Here is a 23819-nt window from a genome sequence, read left to right on the forward strand (position 1 = left end):
AGGTTACACCAGGTTACACCAGGTTACACCAGTCTACACCAGTCTACACCAGGCTACACCAGTCTACACCAGGCTAGAGCAGCTACACCAGTCTACAGCAGGTTACACCAGGCTACAGCAGGCTACACCAGGCTAGGGCAGCTACACCAGGCTACACCAGGTTACACCAGTCTACACCAGTCTACACCAGTCTACACCAGTCTACACCAGTCTACACCAGGTTACACCAGGCTAGAGCAGCTACACCAGGCTACACCAGGTTACACCAGGTTACAGCAGGCTACACCAGGTTACACCAGACTACACCAGGTTACACCAGGTTACACCAGGCTAGAGCAGCTACACCAGGCTACACCAGGTTACACCAGGTTACAGCAGGCTACACCAAGTTACACCAGGCTACACCAGTCTACACCAGTCTACACCAGTCTACACCAGTCTACATCAGTCTACACCAGTCTACACCAGGCTACACCAGTCTACACCAGGCTAGAGCAGCTACACCAGTCTACAGCAGGTTACACCAGGCTACAGCAGGCTACACCAGGCTAGGGCAGCTACACCAGGCTACACCAGGTTACACCAGTCTACACCAGTCTACACCAGTCTACATCAGTCTACACCAGTCTACACCAGTCTACACCAGTCTACACCAGGCTACACCAGGTTACACCAGGTTACACCAGGTTACACCAGTCTACACCAGTCTACACCAGTCTACACCAGTCTACACCAGGTTACAGCAGGCTACACCAGTCTACACCAGTCTACAGCTGCAACACCAGTCTACACCAGGCTACACCAGGCTACACCAGGCTAAACCAGGCTACATCAGTCTACACCAGTCTACACCAGTCTACACCAGGCTACACCAGGCTACACCAGTCTACACCAGGCTACACCAGGCTAGAGCAGCTACACCAGTCTACAGCAGGTTACACCAGGCTACAGCAGGCTACACCAGGCTAGAGCAGCTACACCAGTCGACACCAGGCTACACCAGGCTAGAGCAGCTACACCAGGTTACACCAGTCTACACCAGGTTACACCAGTCTACACCAGGCTACACCAGTCTACACCAGTCTACACCAGGCTACACCAGGTTACACCAGTCTACACCAGGTTACAGCAGTCTACACCAGTCTACACCAGTCTACAGCTGCAACACCAGTCTACACCAGTCTACACCAGTCTACACCAGTCTACACCAGGCTACACCAGTCTAAACCAGGCTACATCAGTCTACACCAGTCTACACCAGGTTACAGCAGGCTACACCAGTCTACACCAGGCTACACCAGTCTACACCAGGCTACACCAGGCTAGAGCAGCTACACCAGTCTACAGCAGTTTACACCAGGCTACAGCAGGCTACACCAGGTTAGAGCAGCTACACCAGTCGACACCAGGCTACACCAGGCTAGAGCAGCTACACCAGGTTACACCAGTCTACAGCTGCAACACCAGGCTAGAGCAGCTACACCAGATTACACCAGTCTACAGCTGCAACACCAGTCTACAGCTGCAACACCAGGCTAGAGCAGCTACACCAGATTACACCAGGCTACACCAGGCTAGAGCAGCTACACCAGATTACACCAGTCTACAGCTGCAACACCAGTCTACAGCTGCAACACCAGTCAACTCTGGTGGAGTTTTCACATTATAACCCCGCCATTGGAAGGGTGTAACCTTGTGATAAAGTAGCACAGCTGGAATAGGAAAATAAATCATTCATTTGTAGATGAATTTGCATGTGTGTGTGTGTGTGTGTGTGTGTGTGTGTGTGTGTGTATGTTGCTCAGCTCTAATTGGGCGGTGGGACCTCTAGCCCTCCTCTGAAGAGACTTGACACTCTCCCTCTCATCTCCCCGTGCTCTCCCCTCCTCTCCCTCTCATCTCCCTCTCCTCTCCCCCTCCTCTCCCTCTCCCCCCCTTCTCCTCTCCCTCCCCCGCCTTCCCTATCCTCTCCCCCTCCTCTCCCCCTCCTCCCCCCCTCTTCTCCTCTCCCTCTCCCCCCCTTTCCCTCTCCTCTCCCCCTCCTCTCCCTCTCCTCTCCCTCTCCTCCCCCCCTCTTCTCCTCTCCCTCTCCTCTCCCCCCTTCTCCTCTCCCTCTCCCTCTCCCTCTCCCTCTCCTCTCCCTCCTCCCTCCCTCCCTCCCTCCCCCTTTCCTCTCCTCTCCTCTCCTCTCCCCCTCCTCTCTCTTTCCTCTCTCTCTCCTCTCTCCCCCCTTCTCCTGTCCCTCTCCTTTCCCTCTCCTCTCCTCTCCTCTTCTCTTCTCCCTCTCCTCTTTCTTTCCTGTCTCTCTCCTCTCTCCCCCCATTCTCCTCTCCCTCTCCTCTCCCCCTACTCTCCTCCCTTGCCAGCCTGTCGAAGGGTCTGTGTTTGTGATCTGGCTCAAAGAGGTTTTCTCTGTATTTCTTGGCTCACAGTAAAGAGAGCGAGCCATTCCATGTCTGTGTCCCAAAAGGCACCCTAGTCCCTCCATAGTCCCTAGGGGCCCTGATCAGACACCCTAGTCCCTCCATAGTCCCTAGGGGCCCTGGTCAGACACCCTAGTCCCTCCATAGTCCCTAGGGGCCCTGGTCAGACACCCTAGTCCCTCCATAGTCCCTAGGGGCCCTGGTCAGACACCCTAGTCCCTCCATAGTCCCTAGGGGCCCTGGTCAGACACCCTAGTCCCTCCATAGTCCCTAGGGGCCCTGGTCAGACACCCTAGTCCCTCCATAGTCCCTAGGGGCCCTGGTCAGACACCCTAGTCCCTCCATAGTCCCTAGGGGCCCTGGTCAGACACCCTAGTCCCTCCATAGTCCCTAGGGGCCCTGGTCAGACACCCTAGTCCCTCCATAGTCCCTAGGGGCCCTGATCAGACACCCTAGTCCCTCCATAGTCCCTAGGGGCCCTGGTCAGACACCCTAGTCCCTCCATAGTCCCTAGGGGCCCCGGTCAGACACCCTAGTCCCTCCATAGTCCCTAGGGGCCCTGGTCAGACACCCTAGTCCCTCCATAGTCCCTAGGGGCCCTGGTCAGACACCCTAGTCCCTCCATAGTCCCTAGGGGCCCTGGTCAGACACCCTAGTCCCTCCATAGTCCCTAGGGGCCCTGGTCAGACACCCTAGTCCCTCCATAGTCCCTAGGGGCCCTGGTCAGACACCCTAGTCCCTCCATAGTCCCTAGGGGCCCTGGTCAGACACCCTAGTCCCTCCATAGTCCCTAGGGGCCCTGGTCAGACACCCTAGTCCCTCCATAGTCCCTAGGGGCCCTGGTCAGACACCCTAGTCCCTCCATAGTCCCTAGGGGCCCTGGTCAGACACCCTAGTCCCTCCATAGTCCCTAGGGGCCCTGGTCAGACACCCTAGTCCCTCCATAGTCCCTAGGGGCCCTGGTCAGACACCCTAGTCCCTCCATAGTCCCTAGGGGCCCTGGTCAGACACCCTAGTCCCTCCATAGTCCCTAGGGGCCCTGGTCAGACACCCTAGTCCCTCCATAGTCCCTAGGGGCCCTGGTCAGACACCCTAGTCCCTCCATAGTCCCTAGGGGCCCTGGTCAAAAGCAGTGCACTATAAAGTGAATAGGGTTTAATTTGAGATGCATGTTTAATTCTACCGGGGCCTAGTAGAAAGAACAGAACCTCAAACAGCCTCTGAATCAAGCCTCACTTTGAAGATCAGTCTGCATGTTCCTGACTAACTTCCTCCCCCCTGCTCACCCTCCTGTCCTCACACCTCCTTCCCATTCCCCCTCCACACACCATCCCTTAGCCCTCTGACTCTCCAACAAAGGACTGTTTCTGACTAACTCACCTCTCCTCCTCTCTTCCTCCACCACCACCTCTCCTCGCCCTTCTGCCTCCCCCTCAAAGGGACCCAGGTGCTGTACTATATACTGTGTGAGGATCGTCCTCGGAGATTAGCTGTTCTTTAATTCAAAGTATTCTTCTTAATGTGGTTTTAATGGTCACAGAGCCCAGCTGCTCTGCTCTCTGTGTCTCTGAGACTCTCTTCTCTGTCAAAGTACATCTCAAATGAGCTGTCTCTCTGGAACAGAGGGAGAGGCTGCAGGAGCTTGAAAGGGTGATTTGTGGGTGTCTGTAGGGATGGGCATTTGATATTTTTCCACTGTTCAAGTACCCTCATGATTTTTATTTTGGGGGGGGGGGTGGAGTACTCGGGAGGGAGGCGGGGGCGGGGGGACTATTTTTAGAACACAAGGACCTCACTGGATACAGTGTTTCTGCTTCGCTGCTCTCTGTAGGATCGTCTCACACCGAGTAGAGGGTCAGAGGGATAGAAGGGTACCTGTATTAGTCTTCACGTGTGCCCTGACCTCTATGTAATACCACGGGAGACTACAGGAGAAACCAACAAACAACCATTACACTACCAGTCAAACGTTTGGACACACCCACTCATTCAAGGGTTTTTCTTTATTTAAAAAAAAAACTATTTTCTACATTGTAGAATAATAGTGAAGACATCAAAACTATGATATAACATTGTAATCAAGGCAAAGCTTTGGTGGCTACTTTGAATAATCTCAGATATTAAATATATTTTGATTTGTTGAACCTTTTTTTGGTCACTGCATGTGTTATTTCATTGTTTTTATGTCTTCACTATTATTCTACAATGTAGAAAATAGTAAAAAAAAAATAAAGAAAAACTCTTGAATGAGTGGGTGTGTCCAAACTTTTGACTGGTAGTGTATGTTGAATGGTTGTTTGTTGGTTTCTCCTGTAGTCTCCTGTGGTATTTTATTAGGATCCCTACTCCCCACTCCCTACTCACTACTCACTACTCCCTAGCCCTACTCACTACTCCCTAGCCCTACTCACTACTCCCTAGCCCTACTCACTACTCCCAAGCCCTACTCTCTACTCCCTAGCACTACTCTCTACTCCCTAGCCCTACTCACTACTCTCTACTCCCTAGCCCTACTCACTACTCTCTACTCCCTAGCACTACTCTCTACTCCCTAGCCCTACTCACTACTCTCTACTCCCTAGCCCTACTCACTACTCTCTACTCCCTAGCACTACTCACTAGCCCTACTCTCTACTCCCTAGCACTACTCTCTACTCCCTAGCACTACTCTCTACTCCCTAGCCCTACTCACTACTCTCTACTCCCTAGCCCTACTCACTACTCTCTACTCCCTAGCCCTACTCACTACTCTCTACTCCCTAGCCCTACTCACTACTCTCTACTCCCTAGCCCTACTCACTACTCTCTACTCCCTAGCCCTACTCACTACTCTCTACTCCCTAGCCCTACTCTCTACTCCCTAGCCCTACCCTCTACTCCCTAGCACTACTCTCTACTCCCTAGCACTACTCTCTACTCCCTAGCCCTACTCACTACTCTCTACTCCCTAGCCATCAAAACTATGACATAACATTGTAATCAAGGCAAAGCTTTGGTGGCTACTTTGAATAATCTCAGATATTAAATATATTTTGATTTGTTGAACCTTTTTTTGGTCACTGCATGTGTTATTTCATTGTTTTTATGTCTTCACTATTATTCTACAATGTAGAAAATAGTAAAAAAAAAAAATAAAGAAAAACTCTTGAATGAGTGGGTGTGTCCAAACGTTTGACTGGTAGTGTAATGGTTGTTTGTTGGTTTCTACTGTAGTCTCCTGTGGTATTTTATTAGGATCCCTACTCCCCACTCCCTACTCACTACTCACTACTCCCTAGCCCTACTCTCTACTCCCTAGCACTACTCTCTACTCCCTAGCCCTACTCACTACTCCCTACTCACTACTCACTACTCCCTAGCCCTACTCTCTACTCCCTAGCCCTACTCTCTACTCCCTAGCCCTACTCACTACTCTCTACTCCCTAGCCCTACTCACTACTCTCTACTCCCTAGCCCTACTCTCTACTCCCTAGCCCTACTCACTACTCTCTACTCCCTAGCCCTACTCACTACTCTCTACTCCCTAGCCCTACTCTCTACTCCCTAGCACTACTCTCTACTCCCTAGCCCTACTCACTACTCTCTACTCCCTAGCCCTACTCACTACTCTCTACTCCCTAGCCCTACTCACTACTCTCTACTCCCTAGCACTACTCTCTACTCCCTAGCCCTACTCACTACTCTCTACTCCCTAGCCCTACTCACTACTCTCTACTCCCTAGCCCTACTCACTACTCTCTACTCCCTAGCCCTACCCTCTACTCCCTAGCACTACTCTCTACTCCCTAGCCCTACTCACTACTCTCTACTCCCTAGCCCTACTCACTACTCTCTACTCCCTAGCCCTACTCACTACTCTCTACTCCCTAGCCCTACTCACTACTCTCTACTCCCTAGCCCTACTCACTACTCTCTACTCCCTAGCCCTACTCTCTACTCCCTAGCCCTACCCTCTACTCCCTAGCACTACTCTCTACTCCCTAGCCCTACCCTCTACTCCCTAGCCCTACTCTCTACTCCCCAGCCCTACTCTCTACTCCCCAGCCCTACTCCCTACTCCTTAGCCCTACTCCCCACTCCCCAGCCCTACTCTCTACTCCCCAGCCCTACTCTCTACTCCCCAGCCCTACTCTCTACTCCCTAGCCCTACTCTCTACTCCCTAGCCCTACTCTCTACTCCCCAGCCCTACTCTCTACTCCCTAGCCCTACTCCCCAGCCCTACTCTCTACTCCCCAGCCCTACTCTCTACTCCCCAGCCCTACTCTCTACTCCCTAGCCCTACTCTCTACTCCCCAGCCCTACTCTCTACTCCCTAGCCCTACTCCCCAGCCCTACTCTCTACTCCCCAGCCCTACTCTCTACTCCCCAGCCCTACTCTCTACTCCCTAGCCCTACTCCCCAGCCCTACCCTCTACTCCCTAGCACTACTCTCTACTCCCTAGCCCTACCCTCTACTCCCTAGCCCTACTCTCTACTCCCCAGCCCTACTCTCTACTCCCCAGCCCTACTCCCTACTCCTTAGCCCTACTCCCCACTCCCCAGCCCTACTCTCTACTCCCCAGCCCTACTCTCTACTCCCCAGCCCTACTCTCTACTCCCTAGCCCTACTCTCTACTCCCTAGCCCTACTCTCTACTCCCCAGCCCTACTCTCTACTCCCTAGCCCTACTCCCCAGCCCTACTCTCTACTCCCCAGCCCTACTCTCTACTCCCCAGCCCTACTCTCTACTCCCCAGCCCTACTCCCCACTCCCCAGCCCTACTCTCTACTCCCCAGCCCTACTCTCTACTCCCCAGCCCTACTCTCTACTCCCTAGCCCTACTCTCTACTCCCTAGCCCTACTCTCTACTCCCCAGCCCTACTCTCTACTCCCTAGCCCTACTCCCCAGCCCTACTCTCTACTCCCTAGCCCTACTCCCCAGCCCTACTCTCTACTCCCCAGCCCTACTCCCCAGCCCTACTCTCTACTCCCCAGCCCTACTCCCCACTCCCCAGCCCTACTCTCTACTCCCCAGCCCTACTCTCTACTCCCCAGCCCTACTCTCTACTCCCTAGCCCTACTCTCTACTCCCTAGCCCTACTCTCTACTCCCCAGCCCTACTCTCTACTCCCTAGCCCTACTCCCCAGCCCTACTCTCTACTCCCCAGCCCTACTCTCTACTCCCCAGCCCTACTCCCCACTCCCCAGCCCTACTCTCTACTCCCCAGCCCTACTCTCTACTCCCCAGCCCTACTCCCCACTCCCCAGCCCTACTCTCTACTCCCCAGCCCTACTCTCTACTCCCCAGCCCTACTCTCTACTCCCCAGCCCTACTCCCCACTCCCCAGCCCTACTCTCTACTCCCCAGCCCTACTCCCCACTCCCCAGCCCTACTCTCTACTCCCCAGCCCTACTCTCTACTCCCCAGCCCTACTCTCTACTCCCCAGCCCTACTCTCTACTCCCCAGCTCTACTCTCTACTCCCCAGCCCTACTCCCTACTCCCTACTCCCTACTCCCCAGCCCTACTCCCTACTCCCTACTCCCTACTCCCCAGCCCTACTCCCTACTCCCCAGCCCTACTCCCTACTCCCCAGCCCTACTCCCTACTCCCTAGCCCTACTCCCTACTCCCCAGCCCTACTCCCTACTCCCCAGCCCTACTCTCTACTCCCCAGCCCTACTCTCTACTCCCTAGCCCTACTCTCTACTCCCCAGCCCTACTCCCTACTCCCCAGCCCTACTCCCTACTCCCCAGCCCTACTCCCTACTCCCCAGCCCTACTCTCTACTCCCCAGCCCTACTCTCTACTCCCCAGCCCTACTCTCTACTCCCCAGCCCTACTCTCTACTCCCCAGCCCTACTCTCTACTCCCCAGCCCTACTCTCTACTCCCCAGCCCTACTCTCTACTCCCCAGCCCTACTCCCTACTCCCCAGCCCTACTCCCTACTCCCCAGCCCTACTCCCTACTCCCCAGCCCTACTCCCTACTCCCCAGCCCTACTCCCTACTCCCCAGCCCTACTCTCTACTCCCCACTGTGTCAGTGTGCGTCCTCAGGGGTTCTGATTGTGTGTGGTGTGGTTGTGTGTGTGTGTCTGTCTACAGGTATCCACTGTGTCAGTGTGCGTCCTCAGGGGTTCTGATTGTGTGTGGTTGTGGTTGTGTGTGTGTGTCTGTCTACAGGTATCCGGTGTGACAGTGTGTGTCCTCAGGGGTTCTGATTGTGTGTGGTGTGGTTGTGTGTGTGTGTCTGTCTACAGGTATCCGGTGTGACAGTGTGTGTCCTCAGGGGTTCTGATTGTGTGTGGTTTGGTTGTGTGTGTGTCTGTCTACAGGTATCCACTGTGTCAGTGTGCGTCCTCAGGGGTTCTGATTGTGTGTGGTGTGGTTGTGTGTGTGTGTCTGTCTACAGGTATCCACTGTGTCAGTGTGTGTCCTTAGGGGTTCTGATTGTGTGTGGTTGTGTGTGTGTGTGTGTCTACAGGTATCCGGTGTGTCAGTGTGTGTCCTCAGGGGTTCTGATTGTGTGTGGTGTGTGTGTGTGTGTGTGTCTGTCTACAGGTATCCGGTGTGACAGTGTGCGTCCTCAGGGGTTCTGATTGTGTGTGGTGTGTGTGTGTGTGTGTGTCTGTCTACAGGTATCCACTGTGTCAGTGTGCGTCCTCAGGGGTTCTGATTGTGTGTGGTGTGGTTGTGTGTGTGTGTCTGTCTACAGGTATCCGGTGTGACAGTGTGTGTCCTCAGGGGTTCTGATTGTGTGTGGTGTGTGTGTGGTTGTGTGTGTGTGTCTGTCTACAGGTATCCGGTGTGACAGTGTGCGTCCTCAGGGGTTCTGATTGTGTGTGGTGTGTGTGTGTGTGTGTGTCTGTCTACAGGTATCCACTGTGTCAGTGTGCGTCCTCAGGGGTTCTGATTGTGTGTGGTGTGGTTGTGTGTGTGTGTCTGTCTACAGGTATCCGGTGTGACAGTGTTTGTCCTCAGGGGTTCTGATTGTGTGTGGTTGTGTGTGTGTCTGTCTACAGGTATCTGGTGTGACAGTGTGTGTCCTCAGGGGTTCTGATTGTGTGTGGTTGTGTGTGTGTGTGTGTGTGTCTGTCTACAGGTATCCACTGTGTCAGTGTGCGTCCTCAGGGGTTCTGATTGTGTGTGGTGTGGTTGTGTGTGTGTCTACAGGTATCCACTGTGTCAGTGTGTGTCCTCAGGGGTTCTGATTGTGTGTGGTGTGGTTGTGTGTGCGTGTCTGTCTACAGGTATCCGGTGTGACAGTGTGCGTCCTCAGGGGTTCTGATTGTGTGTGTTGTGGTTGTGTGTGCGTGTCTGTCTACAGGTATCCACTGTGTCAGTGTGCGTCCTCAGGGGTTCTGATTGTGTGTGGTGTGGTTGTGTGTGCGTGTCTGTCTACAGGTATCCGGTGTGACAGTGTGCGTCCTCAGGGGTTCTGATTGTGTGTCGTGTGGTTGTGTGTGTGTGTGTCTGTCTACAGGTATCTGGTGTGACAGTGTGCGTCCTCAGGGGTTCTGATTGTGTGTGGTGTGGATGTGTGTGTGTCTGTCTACAGGTATCCGGTGTGACAGTGTGTGTCCTCAGGGGTTGTGGGGTCCAAACTGCTCCGTCACCTGCTCCTGTCAGAATAGAGGATCCTGCTCACCTGAGGACGGAACCTGTGTCTGTTCTCCGGGTTACAGAGGGACCTCCTGCAAGAGAGGTATGAACCCTGACCTCTAACCTTAGCACCTGTGGCTTAATGGTTGTTTCTCATTTATTACTTGTCCTGTTATTTTACGTTACATTATACCCATGGTGGTTGTTTCTCATTGAGTATTATTACTTGTCCTGTTATTTTACGTTACATTATGGTTGTTAATCATTGCCAGACAGCCATTTTCAGGTCTTCAAGGTGATTTTAAGTCAAAAGTGTAACTAATCAACTCAGGAACATTCAATGTCATCTTGTGTTTTAGGTTATTGTCCTGCTGAAAGATGAATTCATCTCCCAGTTTCTGGTGGAAAGCAGACTGAACTAGGTTTTCCTCTAGGATTTTGCATGTGCTTAGTTCTGTCTAATTTATTTTTATAACAATATAAACTCATTAGTCCTTGCCGATGACAAGCATACCCATAACATGATGCAGCCACCACCGTGCTTGAAAAAATATGGAGAGTGACACTGAGTAATGTGTTGTTGGATTTGCTCTAAATATAACACTTTGTATTTAGGACATAAAGTTAATTTGCCACGTTTGCTACGGTTTTAATTTAGTGCCTTATTGCAAACAGGAGGGACCTCACAGATCATTTTGTGGGACACAGAGATGGAATAGTCATTTAAAAATCATGTTCAACACTTACTTACTGCACTGTACATAATGTGACTTGTTAAGCAAATGTTTACTACTGAACTGATTTAGGCTTGACATAACAAAGGGGTTGAATGTGAAAATGTCTAAAAACATAATTCCACTTTGGCATTATGGGGTATTGTGATGGCATTATGGGGTATTGTGATGTCATTATGGGGTATTGTGATGTCATTATGGTGTATTGTGATGTCATTATGGGGTATTGTGATGTCATTATGGGGTATTGTGTGTAGACCAGTGACACAACATCTCAATGTAATACATTTTAAATTCAGACTGTAACACAACAACATGTGTAAAAAGTCCAGGGGTATGAATACTCTCTGAAGGCTCTGTAGGGAACAGGGTGCCATATTGGACACAGACCCTTGTCTGATTGGCTGGAAGACTGGGCTTTAATGCCCTGGCTCTCCCTCTGAGTGAATGGAAGACTGGGCTTTAATGCCCTGGCTCTCCCTCTGAGTGAATGGAAGACTGGGCTTTAATGCCCTGGCTCTCCCTCTGAGTGAATGGAAGACTGGGCTTTAATGCCCTGGCTCTCCCTCTGGTTGGAAGACTGGGCTGTAATGCCCTGGCTATCCCTCTGAGTGAATGGAAGACTGGGCTATAATGCCCTGGCTCTCCCTCTGAGTGGTTGGAAGACTGGGCTATAATGCCCTGGCTCTCCCTCTGAGTGGCTGGAAGACTGGGCTATAATGCCCTGGCTCTCCCTCTGAGTGAATGGAAGACTGGGCTTTAATGCCCTGGCTCTCCCTCTGAGTGAATGAAAGACTGGGCTTTAATGCCCTGGCTCTCCCTCTGAGTGAATGAAAGACTGGGCTTTAATGCCCTGGCTCTCCCTCTGAGTGAATGGAAGACTGGGCTTTAATGCCCTGGCTCTCCCTCTGAGTGGCTGGAAGACTGGGCTATAATGCCCTGGCTCTCCCTCTGAGTGAATGAAAGACTGGGCTTTAATGCCCTGGCTCTCCCTCTGAGTGAATGGAAGACTGGGCTTTAATGCCCTGGCTCTCCCTCTGAGTGGCTGGAAGACTGGGCTATAATGCCCTGGCTCTCCCTCTGATTGGCTGGAAGACTGGGCTTTAATGCCCTGGCTCTCCCTCTGAGTGAATGGAAGACTGGGCTTTAATGCCCTGGCTCTCCCTCTGAGTGGCTGGAAGACTGGGCTATAATGCCCTGGCTCTCCCTCTGATTGGCTGGAAGACTGGGCTATAATGCCCTGGCTCTCCCTCTGATTGGCTGGAAGACTGGGCTATAATGCCCTGGCTCTCCCTCTGATTGGCTGGAAGACTGGGCTATAATGCCCTGGCTCTCCCTCTGATTGGCTGGAAGACTGGGCTTTAATGCCCTGGCTCTCCCTCTGGGTGAATGGAAGACTGGGCTTTAATGCCCTGGCTCTCCCTCTGATTGGTTGGAAGACTGGGCTTTAATGCCCTGGCTCTCCCTCTGAGTGGCTGGAAGACTGGGCTATAATGCCCTGGCTCTCCCTCTGAGTGGCTGGACGACTGGGCTTTAATGCCCTGGCTCTCCCTCTGATTGGTTGGAAGACTGGGCTATAATGCCCTGGCTCTCCCTCTGATTGGTTGGAAGACTGGGCTATAATGCCCTGGCTCTCCCTCTGATTGGTTGGAAGACTGGGCTATAATGCCCTGGCTCTCCCTCTGAGTGAATGGAAGACTGGGCTATAATGCCCTGGCTCTCCCTCTGAGTGGCTGGAAGACTGGGCTATAATGCCCTGGCTCTCCCTCTGAGTGAATGGAAGACTGGGCTATAATGCCCTGGCTCTCCCTCTGAGTGGCTGGAAGACTGGGCTTTAATGCCCTGGCTCTCCCTCTGAGTGGTTGGAAGACTGGGCTTTAATGCCCTGGCTCTCCCTCTGATTGGTTGGAAGACTGGGCTTTAATGCCCTGGCTCTCCCTCTGAGTGGCTGGACGACTGGGCTTTAATGCCCTGGCTCTCCCTCTGAGTGAATGGAAGACTGGGCTATAATGCCCTGGCTCTCCCTCTGATTGGTTGGAAGACTGGGCTTTAATGCCCTGGCTCTCCCTCTGAGTGGCTGGACGACTGGGCTTTAATGCCCTGGCTCTCCCTCTGAGTGAATGGAAGACTGGGCTATAATGCCCTGGCTCTCCCTCTGATTGGTTGGAAGACTGGGCTTTAATGCCCTGGCTCTCCCTCTGAGTGGCTGGACGACTGGGCTTTAATGCCCTGGCTCTCCCTCTGAGTGAATGGAAGACTGGGCTATAATGCCCTGGCTCTCCCTCTGATTGGTTGGAAGACTGGGCTTTAATGCCCTGGCTCTCCCTCTGATTGGTTGGAAGACTGGGCTATAATGCCCTGGCTCTCCCTCTGAGTGAATGGAAGACTGGGCTATAATGCCCTGGCTCTCCCTCTGATTGGCTGGAAGACTGGGCTTTAATGCCCTGGCTCTCCCTCTGATTGGCTGGAAGACTGGGCTTTAATGCCCTGGCTCTCCCTCTGAGTGAATGGAAGACTGGGATTTAATGCCCTGGCTCTCCCTCTGATTGGCTGGAAGACTGGGCTTTAATGCCCTGGCTCTCCCTCTGATTGGCTGGAAGACTGGGCTATAATGCTCTGGCTCTCCCTCTGAGTGGCTGGAAGACTGGGCTATAATGCCCTGGCTCTCCCTCTGATTGGCTGGAAGACTGGGCTTTAATGCCCTGGCTCTCCCTCTGAGTGAATGGAAGACTGGGCTATAATGCCCTGGCTCTCCCTCTGAGTGGCTGGAAGACTGGGCTATAATGCCCTGGCTCTCCCTCTGAGTGAATGGAAGACTGGGCTATAATGCCCTGGCTCTCCCTCTGAGTGGCTGGAAGACTGGGCTTTAATGCCCTGGCTCTCCCTCTGAGTGGCTGGAAGACTGGGCTATAATGCCCTGGCTCTCCCTCTGAGTGAATGGAAGACTGGGCTTTAATGCCCTGGCTCTCCCTCTGAGTGGCTGGACGACTGGGCTTTAATGCCCTGGCTCTCCCTCTGAGTGAATGGAAGACTGGGCTTTAATGCCCTGGCTCTCCCTCTGAGTGAATGGAAGACTGGGCATTAATGCCCTGGCTCTCCCTCTGAGTGAATGGAAGACTGGGCTTTAATGCCCTGGCTCTCCCTCTGAGTGAATGGAAGACTGGGCTTTAATGCCCTGGCTCTCCCTCTGAGTGAATGGAAGACTGGGCTTTAATGCCCTGGCTCTCCCTCTGAGTGAATGGAAGACTGGGCTTTAATGCCCTGGCTCTCCCTCTGAGTGAATGGAAGACTGGGCTATAATGCCCTGGCTCTCCCTCTGATTGGCTGGAAGACTGGGCTATAATGCCCTGGCTCTCCCTCTGAGTGGCTGGAAGACTGGGCTATAATGCCCTGGCTCTCCCTCTGAGTGAATGGAAGACTGGGCTTTAATGCCCTGGCTCTCCCTCTGAGTGGCTGGACGACTGGGCTTTAATGCCCTGGCTCTCCCTCTGAGTGAATGGAAGACTGGGCTTTAATGCCCTGGCTCTCCCTCTGAGTGGCTGGACGACTGGGCTTTAATGCCCTGGCTCTCCCTCTGAGTGAATGGAAGACTGGGCTATAATGCCCTGGCTCTCCCTCTGATTGGTTGGAAAACTGGGCTTTAATGCCCTGGCTCTCCCTCTGAGTGAATGGAAGACTGGGCTATAATGCCCTGGCTCTCCCTCTGATTGGTTGGAAGACTGGGCTTTAATGCCCTGGCTCTCCCTCTGATTGGCTGGAAGACTGGGCTATAATGCCCTGGCTCTCCCTCTGATTGGTTGGAAGACTGGGCTTTAATGCCCTGGCTCTCCCTCTGAGTGGCTGGAAGACTGGGCTATAATGCCCTGGCTCTCCCTCTGATTGGCTGGAAGACTGGGCTATAATGCCCTGGCTCTCCCTCTGATTGGCTGGAAGACTGGGCTATAATGCCCTGGCTCTCCCTCTGAGTGGCTGGAAGACTGGGCTTTAATGCCCTGGCTCTCCCTCTGAGTGAATGGAAGACTGGGCTTTAATGCCCTGGCTCTCCCTCTGAGTGGCTGGAAGACTGGGCTTTAATGCCCTGGCTCTCCCTCTGAGTGAATGGAAGACTGGGCTTTAATGCCCTGGCTCTCCCTCTGAGTGAATGGAAGACTGGGCTTTAATGCCCTGGCTCTCCCTCTGAGTGGCTGGAAGACTGGGCTATAATGCCCTGGCTCTCCCTCTGAGTGAATGGAAGACTGGGCTTTAATGCCCTGGCTCTCCCTCTGAGTGAATGGAAGACTGGGCTTTAATGCCCTGGCTCTCCCTCTGAGTGAATGGAAGACTGGGCTTTAATGCCCTGGCTCTCCCTCTGAGTGAATGGAAGACTGGGCTTTAATGCCCTGGCTCTCCCTCTGACTGGCTGGAAGACTGGGCTTTAATGCCCTGGCTCTCCCTCTGATTGGCTGGGGTCTGGGGTCTGAGGGAGCTGGTCGCCTGACATTTCTCTTGTATCTCTGGTCTCTGCTGGGCTTCTCTGGCTCGGCCCTGAGTGGAGGTCTGACTCAAGTGATGAGTTCACTGATTAGAGGTGATCTTCACAGGGGCAAACCTGTAAACATCAGACAAAGTGGAATTTAACAGAGAGAGAGAAGGGGAGAGTTGGAGTGAAGTGTGTCCTCATGCCATGTGTCTGTCTGGGCCGTGATTAAAGTGGAATTTAACAGAGAGGGAGAGACACAACCACACACAATGTAAAGGAGTGTGTGTCCACATGCCATGTGTGTGTTTAGAGATGATTAATCTCCCTCTGTCAGACCTGTTGTCTTCATTACTAGGAGACAAGGTGGACAGACACAACCACTCAGACCTGTTGTCTTCATTACTAAGAGACAAGGTGGACAGACACAACCACTCAGACCTGTTGTCTTCATTACTGAGAGACAAGGTGGACAGACACAACCACTCAGACCTGTTGTCTTCATTACTGAGAGACAAGGTGGACAGACAACCACTCAGACCTGTTGTCTTCATTACTAGGAGACAAGGTGGACAGACAACCACTCAGACCTGTTGTCTTCATTACTAAGAGACAAGGTGGACAGACACAACCACTCAGACCTGTTGTCTTCATTACTAAGAGACAACGTGGACAGACAACCACTCAGACCTGTTGTCTTCATTACTAGGAGACAAGGTGGACAGACACAACCACTCAGACCTGTTGTCTTCATTACTAGGAGACAACGTGGACAGACACAACCACTCAGACCTGTTGTCTTCATTACTAGGAGACAAGGTGGACAGACACAACCACTCAGACCTGTTGTCTTCATTACTAGGAGACAAGGTGGACAGACAACCACTCAGACCTGTTGTCTTCATTACTAAGAGACAACGTGGACAGACACAACCACTCAGACCTGTTGTCTTCATTACTAAGAGACAACGTGGACAGACACAACCACTCAGACCTGTTGTCTTCATTACTAGGAGACAACGTGGACAGACACAACCACTCAGACCTGTTGTCTTCATTACTAAGAGACAAGGTGGACAGACAACCACTCAGACCTGTTGTCTTCATTACTAAGAGACAAGGTGGACAGACACAACCACTCAGACCTGTTGTCTTCATTACTAAGAGACAACGTGGACAGACACAACCACTCAGACCTGTTGTCTTCATTACTAAGAGACAAGGTGGACAGACACAACCACTCAGACCTGTTGTCTTCATTACTAAGAGACAAGGTGGACAGACAACCACTCAGACCTGTTGTCTTCATTACTAAGAGACAAGGTGGACAGACACAACCTCTAAGGCTATTTAACTAAAAGAGGTTTTAAATGAAGAACAATGCTGATAGCGTGAGAGGTGGAGACAGGATGGACAAGCAGACTACAGACTGAGTAGCAAGCCAGTTATTTTGTTCTCCGATGTCTTTGCAGTGGATTGCAGTGTTATTGCATATAGTGGATATTATTTAGTTAAATGTACTGTGTTTAGAACATTAGAATGGATGGCGGGGCCAGTTCAATGATTCTGCGGTATCTTGTTCGATATATCAGATGTGCTAGTCTTGCCTTTACCACGCCAGAAAGGTAAACTGTGAAACAACATTTTAATTTATCTTGTACTTTTGACAGTCATGTTTAAAAAAGGAAAATATCTCTACTTCCTATTTGTTAAGCTGCACACAAGCTGCAAACACATTAATACAATATACAGTGCCTTGCGAAAGTATTCGGCCCCCTTGAACTTTGCGACCTTTTGCCACATTTCAGGCTTGAAACATAAAGATATAAAACTGTATTTTTTGTGAAGAATCAACAACAAGTGGGACACAATCATGAAGTGGAACGACATTTATTGGATATTTCAAACTTTTTTAACAAATCAAAAACTGAAAAATTGGGCGTGCAAAATTATTCAGCCCCCATAAGTTAATACTTTGTAGCGCCACCTTTTGCTGCGATTACAGCTGTAAGTCGCTTGGGGTATGTCTCTATCAGTTTTGCACATCGAGAGACTGAAATTTTTTCCCATTCCTTCTTGCAAAACAGCTCGAGCTCAGTGAGGTTGGATGGAGAGCATTTGTGAACAGCAGTTTTCAGTTCTTTCCACAGATTCTCGATTGGATTTAGGTCTGGACTTTGACTTGGCCATTCTAACACCTGGATATGTTTATTTTTGAACCATTCCATTGTAGATGTTGCTTTATGTTTTGGATCATTGTCTTGTTGGAAGACAAATCTCCGTCCCAGTCTCAGGTCTTTTGCAGACTCCATCAGGTTTTCTTCCAGAATGGTCCTGTATTTGGCTCCATCCATCTTCCCATCAATTTTAACCATCTTCCCTGTCCCTGCTGAAGAAAAGCAGGTCCAAACCATGATGCTGCCACCACCATGTTTGACAGTGGGTATGGTGTGTTCAGGGTGATGAGCTGTGTTGCTTTTACGCCAAACATAACGTTTTGCATTGTTTCCAAAAAGGTCAATTTTGGTTTCATCTGACCAGAGCACCTTCTTCCACATGTTTGGTATGTCTCCCAGGTGGCTTGTGGCAAACTTTAAACAACACTTTTTATGGATATCTTTAAGAAATGGCTTTTTCTTGCCACTCTTCCATAAAGGCCAGATTTGTGCAATATACGACTGATTGTTGTCCTATGGACAGAGTCTTCCACCTCAGCTGTAGATCTCTGCAGTTCATCCAGAGTGATCATGGGCCTCTTGGCTGCATCTCTGATCAGTCTTCTCCTTGTATGAGCTGAAAGTTTACAGGGACGGCCAGGAAGAGAAACTACCGTTATAGACTGTTTTGAAACGCATTTTGTAGGGAGACACAACATTGTTTTTGAGAGGTTTAATATGCGCAAACAGGGGAAGGGTGAAACCACTGAGAGTTTTATCACAGCTGTTCACACACTAGCAGAACATTGTCAGTTTGGCGGCTCAGGGAACAGCTGATCCGAGATCGGATTGTAGTCGGAATAAGGAATATATCACTTTCTGAAAAGTTACAGTTGGATTCCCAGCTTACCTTGTCCAAAGCTGTAGACCAGGTTAGGCAGAGTGAGACAGTAAAAAGACAGCAGACGATACTGCGCGACAGCAGCTCCTTGCAGAACGAAGAGAGTGAGGAAATACATGCATTTTCATACAGAGCTATAAAAAATGGAGGGGAACACAGAACAGAGACAGACGTGGAGAAAACAGACGTGGAGAAAACAGACGTGGAGAAAACAGACGTGGAGAAAACAGACGTGGAGAAAACAGACGTGGAGAAAACAGACGTGGAGAAAACAGACGTGGAGAAAACAGACGTGGAGAATTCAGACGTGAAGAATTCAGACGTGGAGAATTCAGACGTGGAGAATTCAGACGTGGAGAATTCAGACGTGGAGAATTCAGACGTCGAGAATTCAGACGTCGAGAAAACAATCACAGACAGCACCAGCAGCTAGTTCAAATGTTTGTCGCAAATGTGGGAAATCCCCTTTCCACAGATGGAAAGATTGCCCAGCAAAGGATGCAGGAAATGTCACAGGAGAGGACACTTTTCAGCTGTCTGTCGATTTTAAAGCAAATGCATGAGGTTTCAGAGGAGGTACAGCAGGACAGCATCCTTCTGGGAGAAGTAAAGGGAAACAATACTGGCTGGCATTCAGACATTAAACTCAATGGGGAGGTTGTGTCATTTAAACTAGACACTGGGGCAGCAGTGACTGCTATCCCAACTAGGCTGTATAGCTATAGCAGAGATGGCCCTTTGTTCTCTACAAACAAACAACTGTACGGGCCCAGTAATAACATGTTACCAGTGGCAGGGCACTTGGTGATTAAACTGGAGAGTACTGGTCGACTGAGATGAAGAGGACAGTGTCATCCAGCCTGTCTTCATCATTGACCGTTGCTGGGACTGCCAGCAATTGAAGCATTGCAACTCATTGAGAGAGTGAGCGAACTGGAGGACCCAGGTGAGGTTTTCAAAAATAAATTCCCCAAAGTGTTTTCTGGTCTAGGAAGGATAGAAGGTGACTACAAAATCCCCTATGCCCTTACCTCCCCCCGCCGGGTGCCTATCCCTTTACTGGCCAGGGTAAAGGAAGAGTTGGGGAGGATGGAAGAAATTGGGGCAGTGTCTAAAATAGAGAGTCCCACAGACTGGTGTGCAGGGATGGTGGTGGTCCCAAAAGCCAATGGGGAAATAAGGATCTGTGTGGACATGACTAAATTGAACGAGGCACTCTGCAGAGGGAGACACATCTTACCATCAGTGGAGCAGTCACTGGCTCAGTTGGATGGCTCACAAGTCTTCACAAAGCTGGATGCCCGCTCAGGTTTCTGGCAGATACCGCTGTCATCACAGAGTAGGGCATCACAATGTTTATAACACCGTTTGGCCGTTACTGTTTAAATGTTTTGCCATTTGGAATCGCTTCCGGTCCTGAGCGTTTCCAAAGACGTATGTCCCAGCTGTTGGATGGGCTGAGTGGCGTCAGAGTCCACGCGGACGATGTGCTCGTGTGCGGGAGGGACAGAGCAGAACATGATGTAAGGCTTACAGCAGTTCTGACCCGACTCCAGGAGACTGGCCTGACACTCAATGAAAAATGCACTTTTGCACAATCAGAGGTCTTGTTCTTGGGACACAAAATCAGTGCAGCTGGAATAGAGCCGGACCCAGAGAAGATCAGCGCCATCACAGATATGCCCAGACCCCAGAATGTTGCTGAAGTCAGGACCTTCTTAGGCATGGCCACATATGTGGGTAAGTTCCTCCCACAGTTCTCAGATACAACCAAACCTCTGAGAGACATACTAGCCAAAGAGAATGACTGGTTATGGGGTCACATGCAACAGGTAGCGTTTGACAAAATCAAAGGAGATCTTGCCTCACAGAGAGTGCTGGCCCAGTACCGTCCCCACGCTAAGACAAAAGTATCAGCAGATGCATCATCCTTTGGGTTAGGGGCGGTCCTCACACAGATGCATCATCCTTTGGGCTAGGGGCGGTCCTCACACAGATGCATCATCCTTTGGGCTAGGGGCGGTCCTCACACAGATGCATCATCCTTTGGGCTAGGGGCGGTCCTCACACAGATGCATCATCCTTTGGGCTAGAGGCGGTCCTCACACAGATGCATCATCCTTTGGGCTAGGGGCGGTCCTCACACAGATGCATCATCCTTTGGGCTAGGGGCGGTCCTCACACAGATGCATCATCCTTTAGGCTAGGGGCGGTCCTCACACAGATGCATCATCCTTTGGGCTAGAGGCGGTCCTCACACAGATGCAGGACAACATGGAGTGGCGTCCAATAGCATATATCTCCCAAAGCTTATCTGACACAGAGCAAAGATATGCTCAAGTGGAGGAGGCGGCGTTGGCTATCACATGGGCATGTGAAATGCTCAGCCAATACCTTATTGGCCTGCAGTTTACAGCAGAGACTGACCACAAACCACTGTTGGCTCTGTTAGGGACTAAAGCACTGGATGACTTGCCTCCCAGAGTTCTGCGCTTCCGCCTCAGATTACTGAGGTTCACCTACAAGATGGTGTATGTGCCAGGGAAGGCACTGATCACAGCAGATGCACTCTCCAGGGCCCCAATTAAACGTCCATTATCAGAGGAGGAGCAATGTCTAGAGGGTGAGGTACAGGTGTCCATTAACCTCTTGAAACTCCCCATCCCGGATCCGGGATTGTGACTAAGCCTCAGGCTCATTAGCATAACGCAACGTTAACGATTTCTGAAAATCGCAAATAAAATTAAAATAATGCGTTTGCTCTCAAGCTTAGCCTTTTCTTAACAACACTGTCATCTCAGATTTTCAAAATATGCTTTTGAACCATAGAAATTGACTAATTTATGTAAGAGTATGCAAAGCTAGCATAGCATTTTGTGTAGCATGTAGCACGCAACATTTTCACAAAAGCCAGATAACCAAATAAATAAAATCATTTACCTTTGAAGAGCTTCTGATGTTTTCAATGAGGAGACTCCCAGCCACATACCAAATGCGCAGTGTTTCCTGAAAGCGTCTGTGTGTAGGAGAAATCGTTCCGTTTTCTACATTGCGCCTGGCTACCGAAACGAACCGAAAATGCAGTCACCTACAACGTGAAACTTTTTCCGGATTAACTACATAATATCGACCGAAACATGGCAAACGTTGTTTGGAATCAATCCTCAAGGTGTTTTTTCACATATCTCTTCATTGACATGCAGTTCTTGGAAGCTTGCTTCTCTCTCTGTGCCCCATGGAAAAATACTGGCAGGTGACTTTTGCGCACCAATTTCGGCGCAGGACACCGGGCGGACACGTGGTAAATGTGGTCTCTTATGGTCAATCTTCCAACGATCTGCCTACAAATACGTCACAATGCTGCAGACACCTTGGGGAAACGACAGAAAGGGCAGACTCATTCCTCTTGCGTTCACAGCCATATAAGGAGATCATGAAAGACAGAGCCTCAAAAATCCTTGTCATTTCCTGGATGCCAAGTCATCTTGGTTTTGCCTGAAGCTCACGTTAAAGGGCACGCACAGAGAAGATATTTGTATTTCTGGACACGTCAGAGTGTTTTCTTTCGAACAGTAGCAATTATATGCATAGTCGAGCATCTTTTTGTGACAAAATATCTTGTTTAAAACGGGAACGTTTTTCTTCCAAAAATGAAATAGCGCCACCATAAGTGTAAGAGGTTAATACAATAAGGGACAGTCTACCTGCATCTCAGACCAAACTGCAGCAGATTACAGAGGAGCAACAACGAGACCACATCTGCCAACTGATAGTGCAGCAGTGCAAAAAGAGATGGTCCGGATGGTTCAGCAGGAGGAACTGCCTCAGCTGCTGAAGCCCTATTGGGTTCACCAAAGTGACTTCCACTGTAATGGAGACCTTCTCAAGAAAGGACTCAAGACTCTACAACCAGAAATGCTAGACAGAGTGCATGATGGACACATGGAGATAACCAAATGCAGACTGAGGGTTCAACAGTCAGTGTGGTGGCTTGGTCTGAGTACTCAGATTGCCAAGCTAGTGGCCCAGTGTGAGGTCTGTACAAAAGGTCAACCTTGTCATCCGGAGCCAATGATGGCAACGGAGCAGCCAAAACGGCCATGGTGAAAGGTAGGGGCGGATATGTTCTATTGGAAGAATGACACTTATCTGCTAGTGGTAGATTACCACTCAAGATTCATTGAAATAGCTAAGACACCCATAACCACATCAGCTGGTGTTATCAATGGATTGAAGTCCATTTTTTCCAGGCAAGGGGTCGCTGAGGTCCTGGTTACAGATAACGCTCCCCAGTTCTCTGCCAGCTCCTTGTCTTGCTTTTGCTGCAGAATATGACTTCATACATGTGACCAGTAGCCCCTACCATGCACAGAGTAATGGTGAGGCAGAGAGAGCTGTGAAAACAGTCAAGGGACTGCTGAAATAGAACAAGGATCCATACAGGGCTCTGTTAGCTTACAGAGTTACACCACTGCATCATGGGCCGTCGCCTGCCGAGCTCCTGATGGGCAGGAGGCTGCGTTCCCCATTGCCTGTCCTGCCGGCTCAGCTTAAACCCCGATGGCCTAACAGGAAGGCCTTCGCTGAGAGGGACAAAACGTCTGAAACAAACGCAAACTGGAGACTTCAATCAGAGACACCAGCAATAGTGTTGAGGAGAGGCCAGAGCTGACCGGAGGTCAACGCGTGTGGATTACAAACTCAAAGACACCAGCAATAGTGTTGAGGAGAGGCCAGAGCTGACCGGAGGTCAACGCGTGTGGATTACAAACTCAAAGACACCAGCAATAGTGTTGAGGAGAGGCCAGAGCTGACCGGAGGTCAACGCGTGTGGTTTACAAACTCAAAGACACCAGCAATAGTGTTGAGGAGAGGCCAGAGCTGACCGGAGGTCAACGCGTGTGGATTACAAACTCAAAGACACCAGCAATAGTGTTGAGGAGAGGCCAGAGCTGACCGGAGGTCAACGCGTGTGGATTACAAACTCAAAGACACCAGCAATAGTGTTGAGGAGAGGCCAGAGCTGACCGGAGGTCAACGGGTGTGGATTACAAACTCAAAGACACCAGCAATAGTGCTGAGGAGAGGCCAGAGCTGACCGGAGGTCAACGTGTGTGGATTACAAACTCAAAGACACCAGCAATAGTGTTGAGGAGAGGCCAGAGCTGACCGGAGGTCAACGTGTGTGGATTACAAACTCAAAGACACCAGCAATAGTGTTGAGGAGAGGCCAGAGCTGACCGGAGGTCAACGCGTGTGGATTACAAACTCAAAGACACCAGCAATAGTGTTGAGGAGAGGCCAGAGCTGACCGGAGGTCAACGCGTGTGGATTACAAACTCAAAGACACCAGCAATAGTGTTGAGGAGAGGCCAGAGCTGACCGGAGGTCAACGCGTGTGGATTACAAACTCAAAGACACCAGCAATAGTGTTGAGGAGAGGCCAGAGCTGACCGGAGGTCAACGCGTGTGGATTACAAACTCAAAGACACCAGCAATAGTGTTGAGGAGAGGCCAGAGCTGACCGGAGGTCAACGCGTGTGGATTACAAACTCAAAGACACCAGC

At 50.8% G+C, this 23819-nt stretch overlaps 1 protein-coding gene across 1 annotated transcript in view; it reads left to right on the forward strand.

Moving 5' to 3' along the window:
• megf11 (multiple EGF-like-domains 11) overlaps nucleotides 1–23819 on the forward strand; it is a 551700-nt gene that overhangs the window by 447988 nt on the left and 79893 nt on the right. Inside the window, exon 16 of the mRNA XM_064990212.1 lies at nucleotides 9962–10108. Within this exon, the coding sequence (XP_064846284.1) occupies nucleotides 9962–10108 (147 nt within the window). The remainder of the gene's footprint in view (nucleotides 1–9961; nucleotides 10109–23819) is intronic.

The sequence above is a fragment of the Oncorhynchus masou genome, chromosome 15 (genome assembly GCF_036934945.1).
Source record: "Oncorhynchus masou masou isolate Uvic2021 chromosome 15, UVic_Omas_1.1, whole genome shotgun sequence".
Taxonomy (NCBI): domain Eukaryota; kingdom Metazoa; phylum Chordata; class Actinopteri; order Salmoniformes; family Salmonidae; genus Oncorhynchus; species Oncorhynchus masou.